The 24,795-nt window shown below is 38.2% G+C and overlaps 2 protein-coding genes across 3 annotated transcripts in view; one reads left to right on the top strand and one right to left on the bottom strand.

Moving 5' to 3' along the window:
- Positions 1-13,062: 13,062 nt before the first annotated feature.
- LOC129928361 (uncharacterized) lies at positions 13,063-18,022 on the bottom strand. Its single transcript, XM_056042561.1, has 2 exons — positions 15,044-18,022; positions 13,063-14,343 (listed from the first exon to the last, which is right to left on the bottom strand). The coding sequence occupies exons 1-2, from the start codon at positions 16,774-16,776 to the stop codon at positions 13,389-13,391; spliced, it is 2,688 nt and encodes an 895-aa protein (XP_055898536.1). The 5' UTR covers positions 16,777-18,022; the 3' UTR covers positions 13,063-13,388.
- Positions 18,023-22,189: 4,167 nt separating this feature from the next.
- LOC106066792 (mechanosensory protein 2-like) overlaps positions 22,190-24,795 on the top strand; it is a 61,668-nt gene continuing 59,062 nt past the window's right edge. For both annotated transcript variants that reach the window (XM_056042927.1, XM_056042932.1), the window contains exon 1: positions 22,190-22,392. The gene's annotated coding sequence lies outside the window, so the exon portion shown is untranslated. The remainder of the gene's footprint in view (positions 22,393-24,795) is intronic.

Raw genomic sequence — 24,795 nt, 5'->3', positions numbered from 1 at the left:
TTAATAAATAAAAAAAAAAAGATTTCAAGTGTCCCATATAGCCTTAATGCAATTTATTAGTTAAAACACTTTCATTTGAATTTTTTTACATAAAACAAATACTTAACAACATATAATAGACCTATAGGCAATACTTTTTCCAAAAACATGTTGCCTAGATAAATTTTAAGCGTTGTAAAAATTTCTTAATGGAGATAGAATTAAAGATGCGGCAGGTTTTCGTTGAAGTCGCTAAGGGGTTTAATTCCGGGCGGGACTCGGCTCTAAGTGTATTCTGGCCTTTTTCTCTTAATAAGAAGAGAAAAGTTTTAAAAAAGCTAATATTGATGTGTTTTCTTTCAGAACGCACTTGTCATCCTAATAAAAAAAAAGTCGAGGGCCATATTTAATCTAATAATAAAGAGGCAGTCCTGGCCAATATTATTATGCGATTGACATTTAAGGTAGGCCTACATATTGCGCACGTACTTTTGTAATGGGCGTGATCTTTTTAAAAAACATTCTTCGTGTTAAGATGTCTCTGTCGCGGACGTTGTTTTTTTTATTTCACACAAAAGTCGTCACTATAATAAATTGCAATAGGCGGAAGAAATGCGACTTCTGAGACAAAAAATTCAGAAGAATCACACTAGCGGAGATGTTTAAAAATGTTTTCTTCAAAACGTTTTGACCCATATTGTTGCATACGCACCTCGCAAAAAGCATTCTACATTTAACAAAATCTTATTAGAAGATAAAATGACATCTCCCACTTAATATATTTTAATTTTTAAACATGTAATTTTACTAATATTCAGATAAGTTAAAATTAAACATTTTTTTCGACGCCCCCTCTCCTTGTTATTTGGTCGTTGGTTTGTCGCTTACAAACTGCTAGTACAATTGAACCAATAAAGTTTTTTTCTTATGTGAGCAACTCAATATAGCTAAACTGTTATTATATTCACATATTTAACTTGAGATAGATGTGAGCAGGTCAGGCAGGCGCGAGTGGGAGAGGACCTATTCTCTGCTGCTCAACATTAAAATTTACCAACAGTAGGCAGATGTTAGCGCTACTGGGTGGGCTCAATCTGTGCATCTCGGTATGATGACCAAGGGGCTAGAGTCACCTAAGTAACCAGACAACTAACTATACTAACTTAACTAAATGAAAACAAGATAACAAACTTTAGTTTATGATAAATAAAACAAAAAGAAACTTTATTTACATAAAAATAAATCAATAGTAAAATATAATATATACACTAACTTGACTAATCACTACTACTGAACCCGAACTAAAACCCTCTAAATCTACACCACTACAAACACTAACAAACTAACCAAACATACTATCTAACTAAATCACTACAACTACTACCCTAGACCTAGATTGACAAACAAACTACAATAAACTAGTCTAGATCTACAATATCCTACTACTACAACCAACCCATAACTAAAACTAAAACAAGAACACCTTACTCTTAGTACCTTACTAACTAGACTAAACTAATTACTAACTAGCTAAAGCAAGAAACAGACTATAACTAAGCCACTTAGGAAACACTACAGAAACAAAATGACACTAGCTTCCCTAGAATTAGAATAGATATACAACAGCAGTTATAAACAGCAGCTATTTCAGCAGAGTAATTGCAGCAGCTAAAAGCAGTAATATTCAGCAGCTAAAAGCAGTAACACAGCAGGCCGTCCCAGGTACAGGAATAAAAATATAATTAGACGACAGACCACAAAGATCTTCAGCTGTCACACAGACAGATATGGTACTGACCACTAGTCAAATGTACACTCAACTGTTTTTTTGACAGCATGTAGTACATCACTTTTATACTATCCCGCACTAACCTATCTAAATATGCGGAAGTACAATTATAAAATCTGACACTAACCTATAAAAATAAAATATATAAAAATAGCTCTAACCTATACAACAAAAATACATTTAAAAATATCTAAAATTGCATATAAAACTAGCTCTGGGAGCGCAAGCTCACATAGAGATGTAATATTAATTAAATATTAAATCTAGCTCATCACAAAACGTCTTTACTCTTTCATGTCTGAAGATTGTCTGCCATTTCACATTTGCATTATGCTAATTTCATCATCCTCAATCAATCGCTCAACCTATTCTTACCGCCGCCACTTTTTTTTAAGGAAGTTGCACCCCCCTCCCCAATTCGAAGTACTAGCCATCCCCCCCCCCCTCAGGGAGAGGACCCAAAGTTCAGAGTTGCCTACAAGTACGCGAGTACGGTTTATCATCTGATAATACGCATTTCTCTATCTAAAGAACAAAAAAGGAGTTCTTGCTTATCATATATATGGCTCCTTTTATCTCGAAAGGCAATGGATGCGCCCAAATGAGTCACTGGTTTTGGCTTAATCTTGAGACGGGGCAGAATCTGGTGTGGCTAATCAAGCCAATTCTAGAACGGCAGACTTTGCCACAATTCGTACATATGTATGCCTCTGATTTAGGGCAGCTTTCTTTTTATCCCTCTTGATTAAAGCCGCTTCAATTCTTTTGTTCTCAGCAAGGGTTGTCCCAGCACGCACAGTCTGTCTCCATGCACTCCGGTCTTTGGCTATGTTTTCCCACATACTTTCGCTGATGCCTGAGGCTCTCATGTCTCGCTTGCAGACATCTCTATATGTTAGTCTTGGGCGGCTCTTGGGTCTGACTCCTTCCACAAGCTCAGCATATAAGATATCTTTCGGGATTCTGCCATCTGGCATGCGGGTGACATGTCCGAGCCAGCGTAATCTTCTTTGTGTCAGGAGAGCATATATGCTGTTCATATTGGCCAATCTTAAAACTTCCTGATTGGAGACATGGTCCCTCCAAGAGATGCCCATTATGCGTCTCAGGCAGCGCAAGTGGAAACTATTCAATCTGTGCTCTTGGTACATGTATGTTGACCAGCTCTCACTGCCATAAAGAAGAGTGCTCACAACACAGGCGTTGTAGACTAGGATTTTGGTCGCTGTGGTCAATTTACCATTTTCCCAGACGCGCTTGGAGAGTTTTGCCAATGCTGTGGTAGCTTTTCCTATCCTTTTTGTCAGCTCGATGTCTAAGTCTAGGTTACTGACAATTGTTGAACCCAAGTAGGTAAATTCCTGCACCACTGAAAGGGTGTGGTTCCCAATTTGTATTATAGGTATTTCTGCGACGTCTTGTGCCAGGATTTCGGTCTTGGAGAGACTTATAGTAAGGCTAAACTCTTGACAAGCAGCTGCTAAGGCGTTCACTAGCTTCTGTAGACCTCCTTGTGAGTGAGATACGAGTGTCGCGTCATCGGCAAACAGCAGCTCCCTTATCAAGATACGACGCCTTTTCGTTTTGGCTTTAAGACGTGCCAGGTTAAAGAGCCTTCCATCGGATCTGCTATGGATGTATATTCCGTCTTCCAGATATTTAAAAGCACTGGATAGTACGACTGAGAAGAAGATGCCAAATAGTGTAGGGGCCAGTACACATCCTTGTTTTACACCGCTCTTAATGGAGAATGGCCTGGAGGAAGAACTTTCAAACTGAACGGTGCCCTGCATATTTTCGTGAAAAGCTGACACTAGTTTTCTTAACTTATTTGGGCAGCCGATTCTCTCTAGTACAGCAAACAGACCGCTTCTGCTAACAAGGTCAAAGGCCTTGGTCAAATCAATAAATGCTATGAAGAGGGGCTGCTTTTGTTCTCTGCTCTTCTCCTGTAGCTGCCGAAGAGAGAAAATCATATCTGTTGTAGATCTACCTGCCCTAAAGCCACACTGCGACTCTGGATAAACACGATCTGCCAGGATCTGTAATCGCTTTAGTAATACTCTAGCAAAAGTCTTTCCGACTATGCTAAGCAGTGAGATGCCTCTATAATTGTTACAATCAGAGCGGTCGCCTTTATTTTTATAAATTGTAACAATGTTGGAGTCTTTCAATTCCTGGGGGACCATTCCTTGTTCCCAGCACAAGCTTAGCAGTTCATGGAGTGGTTTGATTAGGGCATGTTTTCCAGCCTGAATTACTTCAGCAGGAATGCCATCTCCTCCGGGTGTTTTCCCATGTGCAAGCATGTCAATGGCAATGCTCAGCTCCTTTACTGAGGGCGTTTCGTCTAATTCCGTCAAAACTGGAAGTGATGGGAAGTTGGAAACAGCATTTGGTGAGATGGCGTTTTCAATCTGGTAGAGTTCTGCATAGTGTTCAACCCATCGTTCCATTTGCAGCGCACGATCGCTGATGATTGAGCCATCTTAAAAAGGCTCAGAGCTGCACATAACAATGCCCAAAGAGTAGCGAGACAATGTGCTAACAAATACTGGCAGGAGCTATGCGAAGATATTCAATCTTGTGCGGACTGTGGTAACATAAGAGGACTATATGAGGGCATGAGAAAAGCCTTTGGACCTCACACCAGCAAGTGTGCTCCGCTCAGGTTATCATATATATAGATCAAAAAAAGATCCTGGCTACGCCCAAGATATATATATATATATATATATATATATATATATATATATATATATATATATATATATATATATATATATATATAGCCTATATATATATACTTCAATTACAAGAAAAAAAGCAGGGTTTCTCAACCTTTGTCGAAAACACACACACACACACACAAGCCATGTTGAGGCCTTTCTCTTGACAGCTAGGGGTTCTGGGAAAGCGCTCTAAGCTCCCCCAGACCCCCTAGCATTCTTCACAGCAGAAACGCTTTCTTCTGATATCTACAGCTCATTATTCATCCTATTCAAAAAAGGTTCTTTCGAAAATGTTTTACTTGAAAAATATTCTAATACGAATTAACAGGCCCTTACTACATTGCAAATACAACCTATTTGTTCCTTGAAAAGATAAGATACCCCACATATTTAGATTAAGGCTTTGAGGATCGCCACCGAACAAAAAAATATTCGAAAAGTAATTTTAAAAGAACCCACAAAAAACAGCCAGAACTATAATTCAAAGCTCTAAATAAAAAATGTCGGAAGTAGGAGAAATTAAATGGGCCAATTAGAATCTACTCTAATTTTTTTGCATATTTAGGATTCACGTATATATTGTAAGTTATAGTCTCAACATTTTTTATACAATAGAAAATATCAGTATGAGTGAAGGTTGGGAAAAAGGTGACTAGGAAAATGATATTTGGGTTTAGAACTCATCTCTATTGTTACTCTTATAATGAAAATTTCCGTATGAATTCTAAATTTTCCAAAACAAAGTCTTTTTTAAAATAACTAAGATAAATTCGTGAGCAATTACATAAACTCTGTCGCCATATTTGACTATTCTGTTTTAAAAAGTCATCTTATCTTATCCTATCTTGTTACAGATGTTACTTCAAAAAAGAAGATGATTACGTCCTACTCGTCATGCATTTAGACATGCATATTAACATGATAAAAATCTATTGGTCTGTGAAACGATCAATCGTGGATAAGAATTTGTTTCCGGTTTTCAGTCTAAATATAATATATAAGTCTATGGTCTGTCCATTATCAATATTTTCATCTTTCTGATTACTGTCTTTCTGTCGGTCGTCTGTCTAGTATGTTTGTCTTCTGTCTTCTAAATCTTATGAATGGCAGACGATCCTACAAAAGAGAAGTTATTTACGTCCATTGCGTATTCTCGTGCCCTGGAGTGCGTCCTAGAATTGTTCAGTATTAGGAACCTAGTTATTGTGAGCCTAGTGTTCGGTCTGTCTGTCTTACTATCTGTCTGTCAGTCCATCGTCTGTGTCTTCTATCTGTCTGTCTATCGTCTCTAGGTCTGTCAGTCCATGGTATGTATGTCTTCTATCTGTCTATCTGTCTTTCTATCTGTCTGTCAATCCATTGTCTGTATGTTTTCTGTCTGTCTATCTGTCCGTCGTCTGTATGTCTTCTATCTGTCTGTCTATCTTTCTGTCTGTCCATCGTATTGTTGTAACTCTTGGGTAGGCACTCAGCGTAAAGGCAGGCAACTCAACACAGTTTAACAGGAACTAAAGACAGGTGTTTATTCACTAGGACAAACACATAACAACACCCTTCAGCTTCCTCAGAGTCTTACTACTAAGTATACCAGTCCTTTGCTACTTAACCCGAATATGGACCAACGACAGCCTTCGCTCCAGGTCCCTACTACAACCTTCAGGCAGCACAAAAGTTGGCCTCTTAGTTTCCAAACATTCAGACTCTTCACAATCCCTGATGCACTGTTATTCTCTCCATCCTAGCGTCTTCCTGTTTACGTTCACTAGTGCGCACCTCAAGCACTGGTGCAAGACAGGGTTACAACAGTATGTATATCTTCTATCTGTCTATCAGTTTATCGTATGTATGTCTTCTATCTATCTGTCTGTCTGTCAGTCGTTCGTATGTATGTCTTCTATCTGTCTGTTCATCGTATGTATGTTTTCATTGTCTGTCTACTATCTGTCTGTCATTTATTTGTCTGTCGTCTGTCTGGTCATCACTGGTGTCCATCGTCGGTCTGTCTTTTCTTTCTTCAGTATCCTAAAATTCTATCTGTCCTTAAGTTTGAATAAATTTGTTGTGGATTTGTTTGAGGTGCATGCGTCTGCTTTTTTAGCGGCCCCCGAAAGGGGAAAAGACGCTATTAGTTTTGTGCGAAATGTCTGTCCGTCTGTCCGTCCGTCCCGTTTAGATCTCGTAAACTAGAAAAGATATTGAAAATCCGACATCACAATATTTTAGACCATTCAAAGTTCTGATGCAACGGCTACTTTTTTTTTTCTGAAAGCGAAAAATTTAATTTTTAAAATCAGTTATGCAAACAGTTTTTTAAAGAGAAAAAGCTAATTAGTATGCATTATAAGTTAGACCTAATTTAAAATGAATAGTGGTCTTATAAGCTTTATTTTTCTGAACATTTTTTTTATTGCGGAAATTTTTTTTTTTTTTTTTTTTTTTGAGGATTCGAATAAGAGATTGAGCCTTTTCAAAACAATAAGATCAATTATAAGACATCAGTTAGGCCAGGGGAGGCGCGGTGGCTGAGCGGTAAAGCGCTTGGCTTCCGAACCTGGGGTCCCGGGTTGGAATCCTGGTGAAGACTGGGATTTTCAACTTTGGAATCTTTCGGCGCCTCTGAGTCCACTCAGCTCTAATGGGTACCTGACATTAGTTGGGGAAAAGTATAGGCGGTTGGTCGTTGTGCTGGCTACATGACACCCTCGCTAATCGTAGGCCACAAAAACAGATGAACTTTACATCATCTGCCCTATAGACCACAAGGTCTAAAAGGGGAACTAGTTAGGCCAGGTTCACATCTAATTTTACATTCACTTACACCTATCCTTTGATCTGCGGGACCGTTGGGGCACTACACAAGATCTGTTAACCTTCTTTCTCCATTCTTATCTCTCATTTGTCTTTGATATAATTTCATTTGGATGTTCTTTTCGGAAAATATTGAAGCCTGCCTGGGTGGACCACTTCGGGGGCCGATTTTGAGTTTGTGTTTCACAAACTGTCATTTGTAACCTTGTTGTTTTTTTTTTTTTTTGTTTTTTTTTTAAATATTATATTTTTTTAATTAAAAAATATTATTACTAAATCTTTATCAGATCCAACTTTCTTATTTTTTCCTCAATTTCCCTGATGCTATAGCTTCTTTTTTCAGCTTTAAGTTGTATTACATCATAATCTGGAACATATCGAAACTCTTCATCATCTGGAGATGGCTCTTTAAATGATACTTCAACACCAGGTTCACTATTTCTTCTAATAAACTGTAACAAAATAGGAACTCGTATAGTTGGGATATTTTCAACCAATACGTGCATGCGTCTGCGCTGTCTGAAACTGAACTCTGTTTTGTCATTTGATTGCTACGTCCCCCCTACATCAATGTTTGGACTCGCGAGAACCTCCGAGAAAACGTTCATGCAGTTAGGATGCTTCAAATTAACTTTCACATTCTTCTAACCCTATTCACTTAGTGCGCTAAATAGGCCTACCGAAAACTTTCTAGATATGATATATTGAGTAGTAGGCCTATCATAGTAATAGCATATAAATGTGCCTTAACTCATATTAATTAAATCTTTCCCAAGAACGAATTTAATCAATGTCGTAAACAAGAAATTACACAAACTACATGCTGGGCTAATATATTAGTCTATATTGGCTAAGAAAATAAGTTATAAAACTTTACAATTATAGATTTAAGTCACAAATCGATTTGTGCACACTTACCTCTGAAAACTCTTCGAAACTCTGAAAGACACAAAGATAAAGGCACATTCCTCGTCCCATAAGCTAGGACAAATTTGTACAAATACTCCTTCTTCCCTAGTGCTATTAGAGCATGGAATGGGTTGCCTGAGCTAGCCAGGAAAACCAGTGACTTGGCAGAATTTAAGTCATTGGTTAATATGCATGACTAAATGCATGACGCGTAGGACGTAATCATCTTTTTTGAAGTAACGTCTGTATTATATAAGATAAGATAAGATGACAATTAAGTTTCCATTCATCATTTGATGTAAAAGTGGTGATTAAAATCTTTAGTGATGGTTTCTTTATATAGTAAACTATTTCACCCGAAGTCATTCTACCAACACTATCCTGCAACCAAGGACGCCTCGGTGTACGGGACTTATTTAATTGAAAAATATAGGCGTGGTACGCACAGTTGGCAGTCCTGTATATATATACCGGTAGTCTATGATATTAACCAATGACCTATACTCCGCCAAGTCACTGGTTTTCCTGGCTAGCTCAGGCAACCCATTCCATGCTCTAATAGCACTAGGGAAGAAGGAGCTTTTGTACAAATTCGTCCTAGCATATGGAACGAGGAATGTATCTTTCTGAGTATTTTATTAAATTTTGTTTTTGTATTTGAAAATTATGGGTTCAGTGTTTTATGTATAATTGCTACTTTACTGTTAAGTCTTCTATCCTGAAGGCTTTCTAAACTTAGTGATTTTACAAAACTGTTACTCTAGCCCAATGTGATTATTCGTTTGTTATGAATCTCACTGCTCTATTTTGTGTCTGTTCTAGTTTCTTAATGTTTTATTGAGTTGAGGGGTCCAAAACGGAGGATGCATATTCTATTATTGGCCTAACCAAGGTTAAATAACATTTTAGTTTTAGGTTCTTTTTGATTTATAGAAATTTCTTTTAATAAACCCTAATGCTTTGTTTGATTTTTTTGATAGTTTCATCAATATGGGGATTCCATGACAGTTGTTCATTTACAATAACACCTAGGTATTTTGCGTTTTTAGTCTGTTTACCATGAATAAGATAAGTGGAATTAATTTGTTTTAGTTTTTTTGTTACTCTTAATAATTGACATTTTTCTGGGTGGAAAGACATGCTCCAATTGTGTCTTGTGTTGTTTTTATTGTGCAAATAATCTGTTGTTCCTTGTTCCTTTTATTTAAATTAAAAATAGTAGTGGACCTAAGACTGTTTCCTTGTGGTACACCTGAGTTTACTGGTCTTGATTTAGAGCCATTTATTATTACAGTTTGTTCTCTACCTATCAGAAAATCTTTAATCCACTGATGCAATGGACCATCAATACCGAAATATTTTAATTTTTTAAGCGAACTATGGTGGTGAACTTTTATTATTATTATTATTATAGCTTTTATATAGCGCTAGTTTCATGCTTATAGCATGCTCAGAGCGCTTTGGTCCAATCTCATTTGTGGACCAGTGGGGGGGGGGGGGGGGGGGAGGGGGTATCTAGGACTTGAGGCGTAAACGCTCAGTAAACACAACTCTGCCCGAGTCGGGTGTCGAACTTCGAGCCCCCTTCTAGGTAGCCTAGCCAAGCCAAGTTCAAGCGCACTTGGCCTCTCGACCACGCTTCCCATTATGCAAAAGCCATGGAAAAATCTAATAAGATAGCATCTATTTGTTCACTATTATCTTAACCTTTTGAAAAATAATAATAATAATAATTTTATTTTATTTATAAAGCGCTGTTAACAAACAAAATGTAGGCTCAAGGCGCTGTCACAACATTACAAACAAAAACACGAGAGCTAAAATAACAGTTAATCTAAAAAAGTTTTAAACAGATAGGTTTTAATGTTCTTCTTAAAAGTGGTGTAGCATGTTGTCTGTCTGAGATCAATGGGGAGTGAGTTCCAAACCTTTGGTCCGTGAACTGAAAAAGCACGCAGACCGTAGCTTTTGAGGGAGAAACGTGGCACTACTAAAGGCGTTGAGTCCATTGAGCGCAGGGCTCTCTGGGGGACATATGGAGTAATCAGTTCGCTAAGGTACAAGGGCATCTCATTGTTATATATACACTGATGACAAAGTGTGGCGACCTTGTAATCGATTCTCGCTTTCACGGGAAGCCAATGGAGCGTGCGCAAGAGCGTAGTAGCAGAATCTTGTCTAGTTTTTTTAAGGACTATTCGAGCGGTGTTGTTCTGTATACGTTGCAGCTTGGCTATTTTGTCATCAGGTTTACCTGCTAGCACGGCGTTGCAGTAGTCAAGGCGGGAGAGTATGAATGCCACAGCTAGCGTTTTTGTTGACTCTGTTGTTAAATATGGTCGGATCTGGCCTAATCTGCGCAGCTGCAGATAAAGACCTTTGCAGAGCTGACTTATGTGTGGGTCGAAAGATAGTGTTGAGTCGAAGAAAACTCCAAGATTCCACACTACATGGACAAAAGGAACATGGCAGTTCGTGATAAAGAGAGAATCTGTGCTTTCAACTTTTGAGACGTTGTTCCGAGTGCCAATCTTAATTATTTCTGTCTTGTCTTCGTTCATCTTGAGTTTATTTTCCACCATCCAATCGCTCACCATTGCAACGGTACTACTGATTTTCTCTGCCAGATGCGACACCTCTGAGGGTACTGATGAATCGTATAACTGTGAGTCATCGGCAAAGAAATGGTATAAGATGCCGGTTGGCCGTATGACACCACTGAGTGGATATGTGTACATAGTGAACTGTACTGGGCCTAGAACTGATCCTTGGGGTACTCCGTACTTCAAAAGTAAGCTTGTTGATACCGTCCCGCTAACAACGACACTTTGGGTGCGTTCCGTCAGGTAGGATCCAAGCCACTTTAGGACGACTCCTGCTAAACCAAAAGTTGCAGAGAATCTGGCCATCATAATTTCATGGTCTAGCGTATCAAAGGCTGCGGACAAGTCCAGCATGGAAAGAATTGATATGTGGCCTTTGTCGGAATTGTGAAGTAAGTCGTTTAGTACCCTGACCACTGCTATCTCTTTGCTACGGCACTTCTTATATGCAGATTGAAATTCTTCCAAGAGACAGTACTGTTCAAGATGAGAAAGAATTTGTGCTAACACGATGCGCTCCAGAAGCTTTGACAGGAAGGGAAGATTTGATACCGGGCGATAGTTTTTTAGACATTCCGGGTCAAGACTGGATTTCTTTAATAAGGGCCTGACAAGTGCATGTTTAAATTGCTGTGGTACAATGCCTGAAGTCAGTGAAGAGTTCACAATGTTAGTAATTGTAGGTACAAGCTCATCTAAACATTCAAGGAGCAAGGAAGTTGGAATAGGATCAAGGTCACATGACTTATTTGGCATCTTTAAAATAGTACTTTTGACATAATCCTCAGATACACGCTGAAACTCGCAAAAAGGAGTATTTTGAAAAATTGGAGAGTGGTCAAGGAGTGTGCTCAATCTTCCCAATGAAGAATCTATTGAAGGAATCAGGAAGCTCAGATACTGGGATAGATGACGGCAAACGTTCGTTATTTGCTCCCCCTAACATTTCAGCGGTGATCCTAAATAGCTCCTTTGAAGAATCAGAAGTTTCGATTTTTTGTCGAATATGACTAGCTTTTGCGTCTCTAATCATACGGTTAACCTTGTTTTTTTTCTAGTATGTATATTTGTCGATGTATCGTCAGACCTGTCTTTTGAAATGTACGTTCGGCACGTCGGCGAATAAGTTTGGCAGTCTTTATGTCTTCCGTCAACCAGGGTGCAGATGGCCTAACTGAGACTGTACGAGTGACAAGAGGTGCATGGCTGTCCAGCAACTTTTTCAAGCAAGAATTGTAAAAATCATCAAGTAGTCCTATTAGTTGTGTTTCACATGATCTATATTTCCTACTGCCATGTTGGTATGTTTGTCAATGTTTGTTCTCAACCTGTGGGTCGCGACCCCCTTGGGGGTCGATTGACGATTTGCCAGGGGTCGCCAAAGACCATCGAAAATAAGGATTGTTTTTGTCTATTCTTCTTTTGCTGTGTATGTGTGTGTGTGGGGGGGGGGGGGGGTCGCGGCCGATAGGGGGATTCTAAAAAGGGGTCGCCGAGCTTAAAAGGTTGAGAACCGCTACTCTAAGTGGTTTATGATGTTGTAGGATTTTACATGTGATGCTGGTAAGTGATACTGGTCTGTAGTTTCCTGGGTCAGATTTTTCTCCTTTTTTAAATAGGGGGGTGACATTAGCTTCTTTCCAGTCCATTGGTACTCTGCCCTTGTTAAGCGATTCCTGAAAGAGTATTTTAAACACTGGGGCTAGCTAATTGCTTAGTTCTTTGAGTAATCTAGCTGGAATACCATCAGGTCCAGACGCCTTATTTGGTTTGATGTTGGCTAATAGGTTTTGGATTCCCTTTTCTTGTACTACTATATCTCCTATGTTGTCTACTTGGTCCAAATTAAATAATATGTCTTTGTCTCCAGGGGCTGAGAATGCTGATGCAAAGTATTGTCATGTTTTCATCTGGAAAGGGGAGAGGGCGGTAAAGTGAAAACGTTAATCCTCATTTCTTTTTATGAGGATTATTGCTAATTATTGCATTTGGCATTAAAGAATAGGGGGTGGGACGACTCGATATAAGAATTTAATTTATAGCATATATAAATTATAGGCCTATTAGTGACATATTTTGTTTTAATTCTGTAATTTCGTAACTAAAATACTGTTATGACTTTGTCATGCGCACCGCCATCCAAGATAGTACAGAAAGAAGGTGCGCACTATCTGTGACTAAACAAGTCGGATGTTGACATTAGGGACTAACGATTTCCACCCAAGTAGAGAGCCAATATGGAGATTGTTGTACTTAATAATAATAACAATACCATGTTACATTCAAAGCTTTATTTCACTGAATGACAAACAACTACACACATAGTAGAGTTCACAACACGGACTACGAAATACGGTCAGCACACAGGTTAACAAGTGTAACAAACACTAAGGGGTGACAATCCAAATAAGCAAATTCACGACATTCACCCCGCCCCACGTTTAAATTTTATACATCTAACACAACATCAAGTAGTCAAAGCAAATACAAAGATTAATAAAACATAAGCATCTAAACACATCTGCAATAGTGGTTAATATCAAACTGTTTATCAAACACATAAGTCTGTTAAACCCGGTAGTTGGGTCTTGATTTTCGTTCTCTTAGGTTGTATCGGCAGTTTGGATCGGCAGTATTAGTACAATTAGTATCAGTACTAACAACATTACTTGGTGACTCGATGGTCGGGGCTTCAACCGGGTCCACCTCCCCCGATAGGGGTGGTTTGGTTGTTCGGTTAACAGGGGGGTTCAGAGAAGAGTTCTCTGCGTTGTTTTCTGTTTCGCTTTGAAGTGAGGGTGTCGCATTCCTGAACGAACCGTCTCTCAGCACAGGGGGTCTCACATTCTCTGTGAAACAGTCTTTTTCTTTGGGCGCCAACAATCTTAAAGAAACTGTTTCTTCTCGGCCCGTAGATGTTTTGATAAGAGCGTATTGAGGGTTGCTGTTCACCAGCTCTACCTCCTCTGTTAAAGGGTCATACTTAGAGGATCTATTATTTCTTTTTAACAACACGGGGCCAGGAGATGTTAACCACGTTGGTAGGGATGTTCCAGAAGTACTTCTGCGATAGTATCCAAAGAGTCTCTCATGTGGAGTTTTAATCGTCGCCGTACACAGAAGTGACCGAATTGAGTGCAACGCGTCTTGCAATACTAGTTCCCACTGAGACGTACTCAAGTCCTGGGAGTGTAAAGCTAAGGTTATAGCTTTCCAAAGGGTACTGTTCAGTTTCTCTATTTGACCATTTCCTCTAGGATTGTAAGCCGTGGTCCTGCTCGTAGCAACTCCTCTTTCGTTAAGGTACTTCTGTACTTCTGCAGACATAAAGGAAGTACCTCTGTCGGTATGGACATAGGAAGGTAGCCCGAATAAGGCGAACAACTCATTTAGGCATTTAACAACAGTAGCAGATGACATATCTGGGCATGCAAAGGCAAAAGGAAACCTAGAGAATTCGTCGATCATGGTAAGCAGATATTTATTGCGTGAGTTGGAAGGGAGAGGTCCCTTAAAGTCCATGCTTATTCTTTCGACGGTACGTGACGTTTTGGCGCCGCCGTTTTGGCCCCGCCGTTTTGGCGACGGGACGTTTTGGCGCGAGCCGTTTTGGCGACGGGACGTTTTGGCGCGAGATATCATTTGACGATAATTTAATAAGCACGTAGCTTTTTTTTTAATGAACCCTTGAATTCCAGCGACTAAGGCAAATAACCATGGTGTCTATGTATACTTAACTTAAAGTCTTTTGAGAAACATCGTACATGTATTATATTTTTACTTATTATTAGCAAGTGTTTGGTATGTATAGCTGGAGATACCATACAGTCATTAAACAAACCAATGTTAATGTAAACAAATAATTGCATCAATTTTTAGTCTATCATCGTTTCATTTTGTTTTTAATTTTAAAATAATATCTTAAAAAACTTTTTTGAAAATAAAAGTGTGCCTCTTAATAAACACACATACACAAGCCAAAATGTTTATTAAAGAAAATGATGTGAAAAACAAACACACATTTACATTTAGTACGTGAAAAATATGTCTTAACACAAACACTCATGCAAAACATAGATATGAATAATTCTTTTAAAAGAAATAATACAATAAACGTACATAATGTATTTCGCGCCAAAACGTCCCGTCGCCAAAACGGCTCGCGCCAAACGACCTTCGCGCCAAAACGGCGGCGCCAAAACGGCGGCGCCAAAACGTCCTGCTTCGTTCTTTCGAAAGGCTGAGTGGCTTTGATTAATTGTCCTATTGGTGGCCTGAAGAATCGAGGTTTAAGTTCAGCACATGACTGGCACTGGTCGATCACTGTTCTGACGTCATCGGTGGAAAAAGGTAGATTTTTTGATCTCACAAAATGTAGCATTCTTGTTACACCAGGGTGACACAAACTATTGTGGAGTAATTTTAGGTCGTTACGTGACATTGCGGATAAGTAGCGATTTCTGCTGAAAGTGTCAGCAGCAGTGTTCTGTGTACCTGGTCTGTAAACGACGTCATAGTGAAAGCAGGATAGCTCTAACCTCCACCTTTGGATCTTCTCATTCTTGATCTTGCCTTTATTTTGTCTACAATACATAAAGGACACGGATCGCTGGTCTGTGACAAGGGTAAAGGGTCTTCCAATAAGAAAGTGTTTCCACTTCCTCAAAGATTCTACTATTGCATACGCTTCTTTTTCCACTGATGAGTGCCTTCTTTCGCTTTGCGATAGTGTTCGGGAAAAGAAAGCCACAGGCCGGCCATCTTGATTAAGTGTAGCTGCTATAGCTATGTCAGACGCATCTGTCTCCACTGTTAGCGGGCGAGTGTAATCAATGGTGTACACGGCGGATTCCTCGAGCTCGTCCTTTAGGTTCTGGAATGCTTGTTTGACTTCCTCAGGGACAGGAAATCGTTTATTTCTAGCTAAGAGGCTGATTTTGTCTGAGAAGTTAGGAATCCATAGAGAATAATAAGCCAGCAGGCCCACTATTCGTTTCTGTTCTCGCAGGTTCGACGGAGCATTTAATTCCCGCAAGGCTGTGAATCTTTCAGGGTCAGGCTTGAGCTGACCTTTAGATATTTCGTATCCCAGCAGTCTGACGCTATGTGTTCCTATCTCACTTTTAGCTTCGTTGAAGGTAATGCCATACTTCTGAGCTACTTTGAAGAATCTCTGCAGGTTTCTATCATGAGATTCGGTATCATGTCCACAGATGGTCACATTGTCCACATAAGCGAATGTATTTTCTAGTTGCTCATCTTCGATTATTTTATCTATGGTTCGCTGGAAACAAGCCACTCCATTTGTAACTCCAAATGGAATTCTTCGAAACTGGTAAAGTCTACCCCCAGCCTCGAAAGCTGTATATGGTCTTTCTTCTTCTTTAATCGGGATCTGATGATAAGCATTTTTGAGGTCCAGAGTGCTGAAGACAGAAAACTGTGATATCTTCTCTGCTAATTCATCCATTCTTGGCATGGGATAGGCGTCTAGCAGCGTAAATCTGTTGATCGTCTGGCTATAGTCAATAACCATCCGTCTTTTGTGCCTCTCATTGGATGTTATTAGAACCTGTGCCCGCCAGGGGGACTTTGAGGGTTCTATTACTTCTTCTTTGAGTAGTCTCTGAATCTCAGCATTAATAAACTTAGAGTCCAGTAGTGAGTGTCTGCGTGACTTAGTTGCCACTGGAGTGCAGTTTGGAGATAAGTTACCAAAAAGACTAGGCGCCTCTACTTTGGCTGGTCTAAGGGTACTTACGCACAGAGGTGGTCTCTTCCCACTAAAAGGAATCTGTAGATTCTCGTGTAGGCTTATGAAATCCAAACCTAGAATAACATCTGAACACAATCCATCTAAGAGTGACAGTTTAATATTTTCATATGTTTCATCTTTGAGTTGAATGGTAGCAAAGATATGGCCTTCAGTAACTCGAGACAGGTGAGTAGAAGCCATAAATATTCTGTCCACGGAGGTTTTTATCGGCCATTTGTGACTCCTGGCAACTCGAGCTGACACGTAACTCTCACAGCTTCCAGTGTCTATCAAGGCTTTAAGTGGCACCCCGTTGAGAAGAATCAAGGAGGTTGATTTGCCTAGTCCTAAAGAGTGCAATGTAGCGAGGGCAAATGCTGTAGATTTTCTTGATTTGCAAGATCTCTGAAAATGTCCCTTCTTGCCACACTGATTACATGTGGCTTCACGTGCGGGGCACTCATTACGAGGATGTCTTCCTCTGCCACAGAAGTAACACTTGATAGATATAGCGCTTACCTCTTGTTTTGTTTGAGTCGAATTAATCGAGGCTCGTAGATCAGGCAACTGGGGAGCGACAGGATCAGCAGGGTGTTCTCTTACAGCATTTGTAGTAGCCCCACTAGTGGTTTCTGACTGTGACTCGTACAACAACGAATGTTGATAGGCGTGTTCAAGTACTCTGGCTTCCTCAAATGCATCCTTCAACTTTAAATCTGTTTTCTCTAGGAGGCGTTTTCTAATGCTGTTGGAGGCAATCCCTGTGATGAATGCATCGCGTATGGACGTCACGATGTTGCTCAGCTGTCACGGCTTTGAAGTTGCAATCCTTGGATAGACTGCGGAGTTTTTGAAGAAAGGCGTCAACGCTTTGACCCTGTTCTTGTCTGCACGTGGCTAACTTGTGCCTTGCGAAGACCTCGTTATTGGGCTGCACATAGATGTTGTTTAGTGACTGGATCGCTTCCTCATATGTTTCCTTGTCACTAATCATCAGGTACACCGATGGCGAAATGTAGTTGATTAGTAGTTTCTTGTTATCTACATTTTCTATAGTAACTACAGACAGAAAGTTTTTAAATGTTTCGTACCAGTGCAGCCACTTTTCTTGTGCTTGAGGTGCGGTAGGTTCCACATCGAACCTTTCAGGCCGAAGTAGTCTATCCATGTTTAGATAGATTCAGTGAAATAAATTGTTGTACTTAATAATAACAATACCATGTTACATTCAAAGCTTTATTTCACTGAATGACAAACAACTACACACATAGTAGAGTTCACAACACGGACTACGAAATACGGTCAGCACACAGGTTAACAAGTGTAACAAACACTAAGGGGTGACAATCCAAATAAGCAAATTCACGACAGAGATGCTGTGCTCAAGGCAGATGCCCTTTGTGTTTGTCATGTCTCTATGTAAATAAACGTCTATGTCCTCGTTGAGTTGCCTTCCTTAAGTTATTACAATACAAAAAGAAAGAAGTATTCGTTTGTCCGATGGGCGGAAGGCGATTGCATGTATCGCCCCTCCTACCTGGTACAACCCTTTTTCATTTTATACTTACTAATGATACCGCCCCCCCCCCCATTGGATTCACCAGTGGTTTATGTTGTTCTTTTTTAAAAAACAGATAGGTCTACACTTTATTTACGAAACAAATATGTTGGTTTATTATTTAATTATTATGTTCCAAAAAAAGTAAAGTCCTTTTCACATTTTTTAGTAGATTCTACATTAAGAGTCCCATTTCATAAACGCACATATGTTAAAAGTCATGCTACCAATCAATCAGAGAAAACTTGAGGGGTGTGGGGGGTATAATAGTGGATTTTCTACACTTTATTTGTGCCGACATTGCGCGGACCGTAGGCCTATTTTTGGGCATCACTGATGTAAACTGTTAAAATATTTATTCTACGACAAAAGAAATATGTTAGAAATCATTCTGATTCATTTGTCTACGACATCTACCTTGAACAACCACAACCCAAAAAATTGTAGCTAGACCTAGAATTTAGATCTAGATCAACCAATGAAAAAACTTAGAAAAGTTTAACAAAAAATCAATAATTAAGTCTGTTGGTACTGTTGGTCTTAGTCAACCTTTGCAAAATCGTAATTTATGCCCCGTCGACTATTCGGTAGAGAACCCCTCGTCTAGACCTTAGGTATATATATTGTAATAACTTCAATGAGACAACTCAATGAGACATATACATTTATTTACACAGGGACATGACAAACACAAAGGACATCTGCCAATTGCTGTAACCAATTGCTGTAACTCTGCCTACAGCGAGCCCAAAGAACCTCAACGAAAGTGTTAGATCAAAACAGCAATTTAATAATAGAATAATAGTCGGATAACAATGTGGCTTAGATATTAAGCCCGGCGAAACTGCTCTTACTAACAGGTGAAGGGGTGAAGGCGGATACCTGGCGCCACAAAACCGGGAGCTTCGGGCAGATGGAGCTCGTCAGCCTAGTAAGGCAGTTCATCTAGGAGAGGGGTACAATGACTTCAAACCCCCGCTGCCTTGCGGTACTGATGCTTCAGGAGACAACCTCGAGGAGAAATCATGAGTGAAGCCCCTTAGGCGTTGGGAGTATCAGCTATGAAATTCCCTCCGGCAGCTTCTGCAACTGAGTTGGTGCCAAATGTAATGCGATGCGTTCCTTTGGATCACATCAGCAAGGTCGAGAGAAGGATCATGACGCATGGGCCACCCATGACCCCTTTATCCAAGGCCCAGGAATGCACCCCGGAGAGGAAACTTTGGTGCTGCTGCAAAGCGGCTAAAAAAAAAAAAAAAAAAAAAAAAAAAAGCCATATACACTTCTTAGTAATAACAAAACTTGTTTACATCGGCCGTCTTTTGACTTCCTCTCTTATTTCATGTCTCTCTCCCATTGGCGTAGCTAGGGTGTTTAATGCCCAGTGCGCCATCTCCTCATGATGCACCCCCCCCCCCCGATATAAAACAGCGAAAATACGTCACTGTACGTTAACCAAATATACTTCAAAAAATTTACAAGCTTTCTTTGTCGCAAAACTATCAAGAATTTTATCGAAATCTGTTTTCCACCAATGGCCTAGTTAGTGAAACGCATCGCTGATTGGTATTAATTCTTGATCAACTTAATTAAATCTGAAAAACTTCACTCGCATAAAGCCACACTTACCGCAATTGTCAGAAATATGTAAAAATCTGATAATGCTACCTGAAGAGAATCTTTGAAATCATTCTTTTTCTCTCAAAACAGAAGCTGGCATTCAATAGGCATCACCAATATTTAGACAATATTTAGTGCTGAATCATTTAGTGGAATTCTAGCTGATATCTTTTTATTTCTTTATTTTTTAAATTCAAGATTTCAAACAAGTCCTTGTTTGAGATGTTCAAAGGCTTCTGAAGAAATTGCGACAAACTGTTGACGCCTCTTTCGCTCTAGACCAGGGATGTCAAACACGGCGTTCGAGAGCCGCATGCGGCTTCGACCTCGTCTCATGTGGCCCGCTTGGCCACCTTAAAAATTATCAAAATAATGTTAAACTACCACCCTAGAAAATAAGAGATGACAAGCTACTTGAATTGAAAAATAGGATTTGTTAAACTGACAACGAGAGTGAGACTGCAGTGAAAGCAAGCTACATATTGTCAAACTTATTGCTAGCCACAGCAAATCATTTAGTGAATGTGATTTTTATGAAGGAGTGTGTCGTTAAAGCCGAAGTAATTTGTCCAGAAAAGGTGAAAGCATTCAAAGAAATAGCGTTAACTAGGAACGCTGTTGCTAATATAATAAAAGTCATGTCAGTCAGCTTGTAAACATTTAAAGAACAAAATAGTTGATTTTGAATTATTTTCATTGGCTCTCCATGAGTCAACTGGTGTTACGGGTCGGCTATATTCATAAGGGTCTGTGATAGGAATTTTGAGATACATGAGGAGCTACTTGCGTTCTGTGCTATGCTTAACACCACAACAAGCGAGGGTGTTTTGAGAAATAACAGGAGGTTATATTGCATTACAATTTTTCTTTGGTAAAGCTAGCTAGTCTAACAATGGATGGCGCACCAACCGTGAAATGAAATGGTTTTGATGCAAAGCTACTTTTAAAAATAAGAAAGACAGTTGCTAATTTTAAATTTGCTAATTTTTACTGCATTATTCACCAAGAAACATTCTGCGCAAAACAATTACAATTCCAACATACCATAAGATAGTTTTATGTCGCACTCAATTTTATTTGTGCCTGTGGTTTAAAACCTCGTCAATTTTAAATGTTTATGGATGATATTGGACACGAATTTGATGATGTTCCCTACTACACAGAAGTCCGCTGGCTCTCATATGATAAAGTATTGAAGAGATTTTTTGCACTGCGTGAAGAAATTGTATTGTTTCTGAACATGAAAGGTGAACCTGTTGAACATTTCCAAACTGACGAATGGGTTCAGGATTTGGCATTAGCAGTTGATCTCACTGGTCACCTGAAGACTTGAATTTGAAACTTCAAAGTAAAGACATATTGGTCACAACTGTGTGTGGTGATGTGTGGTGCTTTAAAGCAAAATTACGACTGTGGATAAACCAAATATCAAAAGAAAATCGTGTTCACTTCTCAACGTGTCAGGAACTAAAAAGATTAAATACGGCTACAACATTTGGTAAACATCACCTTCCCCTGGAATCGTTAGTAGATGCTTTCAATTACCGTTTTCGTGACTTCGTTTCATACGAGCAAAAATGTTTGTTGTTTGTATCTCCATTCTCATTTGCTCCTGAAAATGCTGCTGATAATGTGCAGTGCAACTAGATAGAATAGATAGAATAGCAGTCAGATTCATTATTGAAATTGGTTTGTCTGTGCCAAAATGTTACAGTTATTTACCTGAACGTTACGTTGAATAGCGGAAATTTGCAAGCACTGATCTCTGTGAGCAGTTCTTTTCCATAATGAAAGCTACAAAAAACACCTCACCGTTCAAGACTATCTGATCAAAATTTGTCATCAGTGATGAAAGTGTCAGTGGTAAACAAACTTCAACATGACAGTTAATATACTTGTATTCCAGAAAAGATATCAAGCATCAGGACAAAGAAAATAATGCGTAATCATAGTAATTTTTAATCATCAAATAGTACTACAAATTCAGCTAAGGGACAAGGTATGCAATTAAATATTGTATTCTTTTGTATTGTTTCTAATTTACATAAAACTAGTAGGCTGTTTTGCAACTGATTTTTTGGTCGTTGTGCTGGCCACGTGACACCCAGTTCGTTAACCGTTGGCCATATAAACAAATGACCTTATCATCATCTGCCCCATGGATCGCAATGTCGCTCACATTTTAAGTAGAGAAATGAAGCCATTTTTAGGCGCGTAAAAATGATAGACTTTAAATATCTCATTAATTAATGTAAGCACTAGATCCAATAGTTTCATATAGTTTTAGGTGAATTTTGATTTCATTTTTTACATTTTTGTTGATGTGGCCCGCGACACACGTGTCGAAAGTTAAAATGACCCGCAGGTTGAATTAGGTTGAGCATCACTGATCTAGATAGTCAAGTGATAAGATTGTCACAAGATCTAGATAATCTAGATCTATAAGACCAAAGAGTCGTAGAGCATCTACACTCTGTGACTCTACAGATTCACAGAATCTATATATATATGTCTATATATATATATATATAGATACTATCATATAGAGTCTAGATCTATTATTTATAATCTAGATCTAAATTCTTAGAGTCTTTCTGATACACTGTCACCTGTGATAGTAGTAATAGCCTAGGTCATAGGTAGGTAAATCTAGATATTTATTAAATATGATATTCGACTATAAATAGACTAGTCTAGATCTAGATAGAGTCCTAGTAGAGTCTAGGATCTAGATCTAGACTAGATCTATACAGTTCTATCATACTCTTTATTGTCTTTATAATAGTTAAATACTAGAGGAGGCTCTTATAGTTTGAACACCCCATCGGATTCTCCTTTCTAAACGGGTCGCTTTTTTTTGTTTGTAATTCATTTGTTTTTATGTTTGGAGCTAAAATCGACGATTCGGGACTGAGCATGTCCAATTTTAGATAAGTTCTGGTAATTTTGTTCCGTTTTTCCAAAGCAGATGGCAGTAATTTAGATTCTCGGTAACCATGTATGTTAAGCTGTTGCTTTAACCTCCCCCGGCAATTCATACCCATATAAGGGATGAAGGCTATATCATGAGCCTGTTTGATCGTAGGCTGATGGGCATATCAAAATAAGCTTCCAAACATCTTTAGAAAGACATTCCAATCACATTTATACCGTTAGCTGTTAAATAAAATTAAAAAAGGGGGTGTCCAAACAAATAATAATGAATTCAGCTCATTCTCCTTTTTGAACACAGCAAAATCGTATTAAGAAATATTATTGGGATTAATAAATCTATGATTTTTTCAATGAATAAACATGACCTAGATAGAGATATCTAGAATATATAACTTATGAATGAAAAAAAAAAGTGCAGGCTGCTAATTTGAAGCCAGAGACCATGCCCACTGCAGGTGATCACGCCAGATAAGCTGGCGGTGAGGAGAGGAATACACTCAGCGAGTAGTGTCACAAACTATCCAACAGGCAGTGGAGGGAAGGGGGAGAGAGTCATGAAAAGAATTATAAGCATCTATGGGAGGGAGGGGATGTTAAGGTGTCACAAAACGAACATCCAAATTATGAAAACAAGAAGAGGGTCCTTGGATGGGAGTTAAAAGAAAGCCAGAGAGAAAATACAAGTAGCCTAGTAGAAAATATCATGTTTATTAAATTAAAATAATTAATTTATAGCTCTATAATCTATATAAATTTATTTCTGTCTGTTTCTACACATAGATTATATAGGTATTTAAATAAATAAACTATACACGATATATATATATATATATATATATATATATATATATATATATATATATATATATATATATATATATATATATATATAAAGAGAGAAATAGAGAGAGTATATGAGGAAATAGACTATAAATACATATTGCAAAATTGAATCTACTTCTTTTACTACAATCTAAATAATTTTTAAGTAACACCGATATAATTTATTAGCAATTACATAGTGGTGTTCAACACCGGTGCTCACTGTTCAACTAAAGGAGAAAGCCCAAAAACTGCGTTCAAAATAGGAGCATGAAGTGACCTAATTTATTTTAAAATAAAATCTTGACTATGGGTGGTAATACAAAGGAACACAGCTATTTTTATAGTCCTTTAGTTGCAGAATAAGAATCTGCTTTCAGTTTTTTTGTAAGTTAAACCTTCACCAAATAAAAAAATAAAATAAAAAATTGACCTAGTTCCCGAAAGTCGGTGTTCAGTTATAAGAATCTACCATAGACTAGAAGTAGATTCTACTTTAACTAATTAGATCTATACTAGATCTAGATAGATCTAGTTAAATATACTTATAATAATATTTAATATAATATTAATAGACTAGTAGTTAATTATTAATAATATACTAAATATATAATATAGTAATATAGTAATAGATGATAATAGATCTAGATCTATAATATTATTATTTATATATTTAGACATCTAATAGATCTATATATTTAATATATAGTATATAGACTATATTTAGATTAGACTAGAAATAGAATAGACATAGTCATAGTAGATCATAGAATAGAATGGATGATAGTGATAGAGTCAATAGAGATGACGATGTAGTCGTAGATCTAGTGATCTAGACTGTAGTCTAGTCTATAGACTATACTGACTACTAGAATCTTACTAGATCTATAGAGTATAGATCGATTCTAGATCTAGATAATAAGATAGTAGACTAGTACTAGATCTATTACTAGAATAACTAGATCTAGATCTAGTACTAACTAGTAGATCTAGGAATCTAGGTCTCGTTCAATTAAATAGTCAATAATAATATTATATATAGATTCTATATTACAATATATAGATCTAGACTCTAGCCCTGTTTAAATTTACATCTAGTAAAAACATTAAATTTTCTTTAATCTAGATTTCTAAAAATCTAGTTAGAGTCTAGAACTAGATTTTACTAGATCTAGATCTAAACTTCTCAGTCTAAATACTAGATCTAAATATGGGTCTGATTTCTTCTAGATTCTCTAGACTAGTCTGATTTCTTCTAGATTCTCTAGACTAGTCTAGAGTACATC

This window comes from Biomphalaria glabrata, chromosome 9, assembly GCF_947242115.1.
Source record: "Biomphalaria glabrata chromosome 9, xgBioGlab47.1, whole genome shotgun sequence".
Lineage (NCBI taxonomy): Eukaryota > Metazoa > Mollusca > Gastropoda > Planorbidae > Biomphalaria > Biomphalaria glabrata.
Note: the sequence above shows the minus strand (reverse complement) of the source record. Positions and strands in the feature narration are given on the sequence as shown.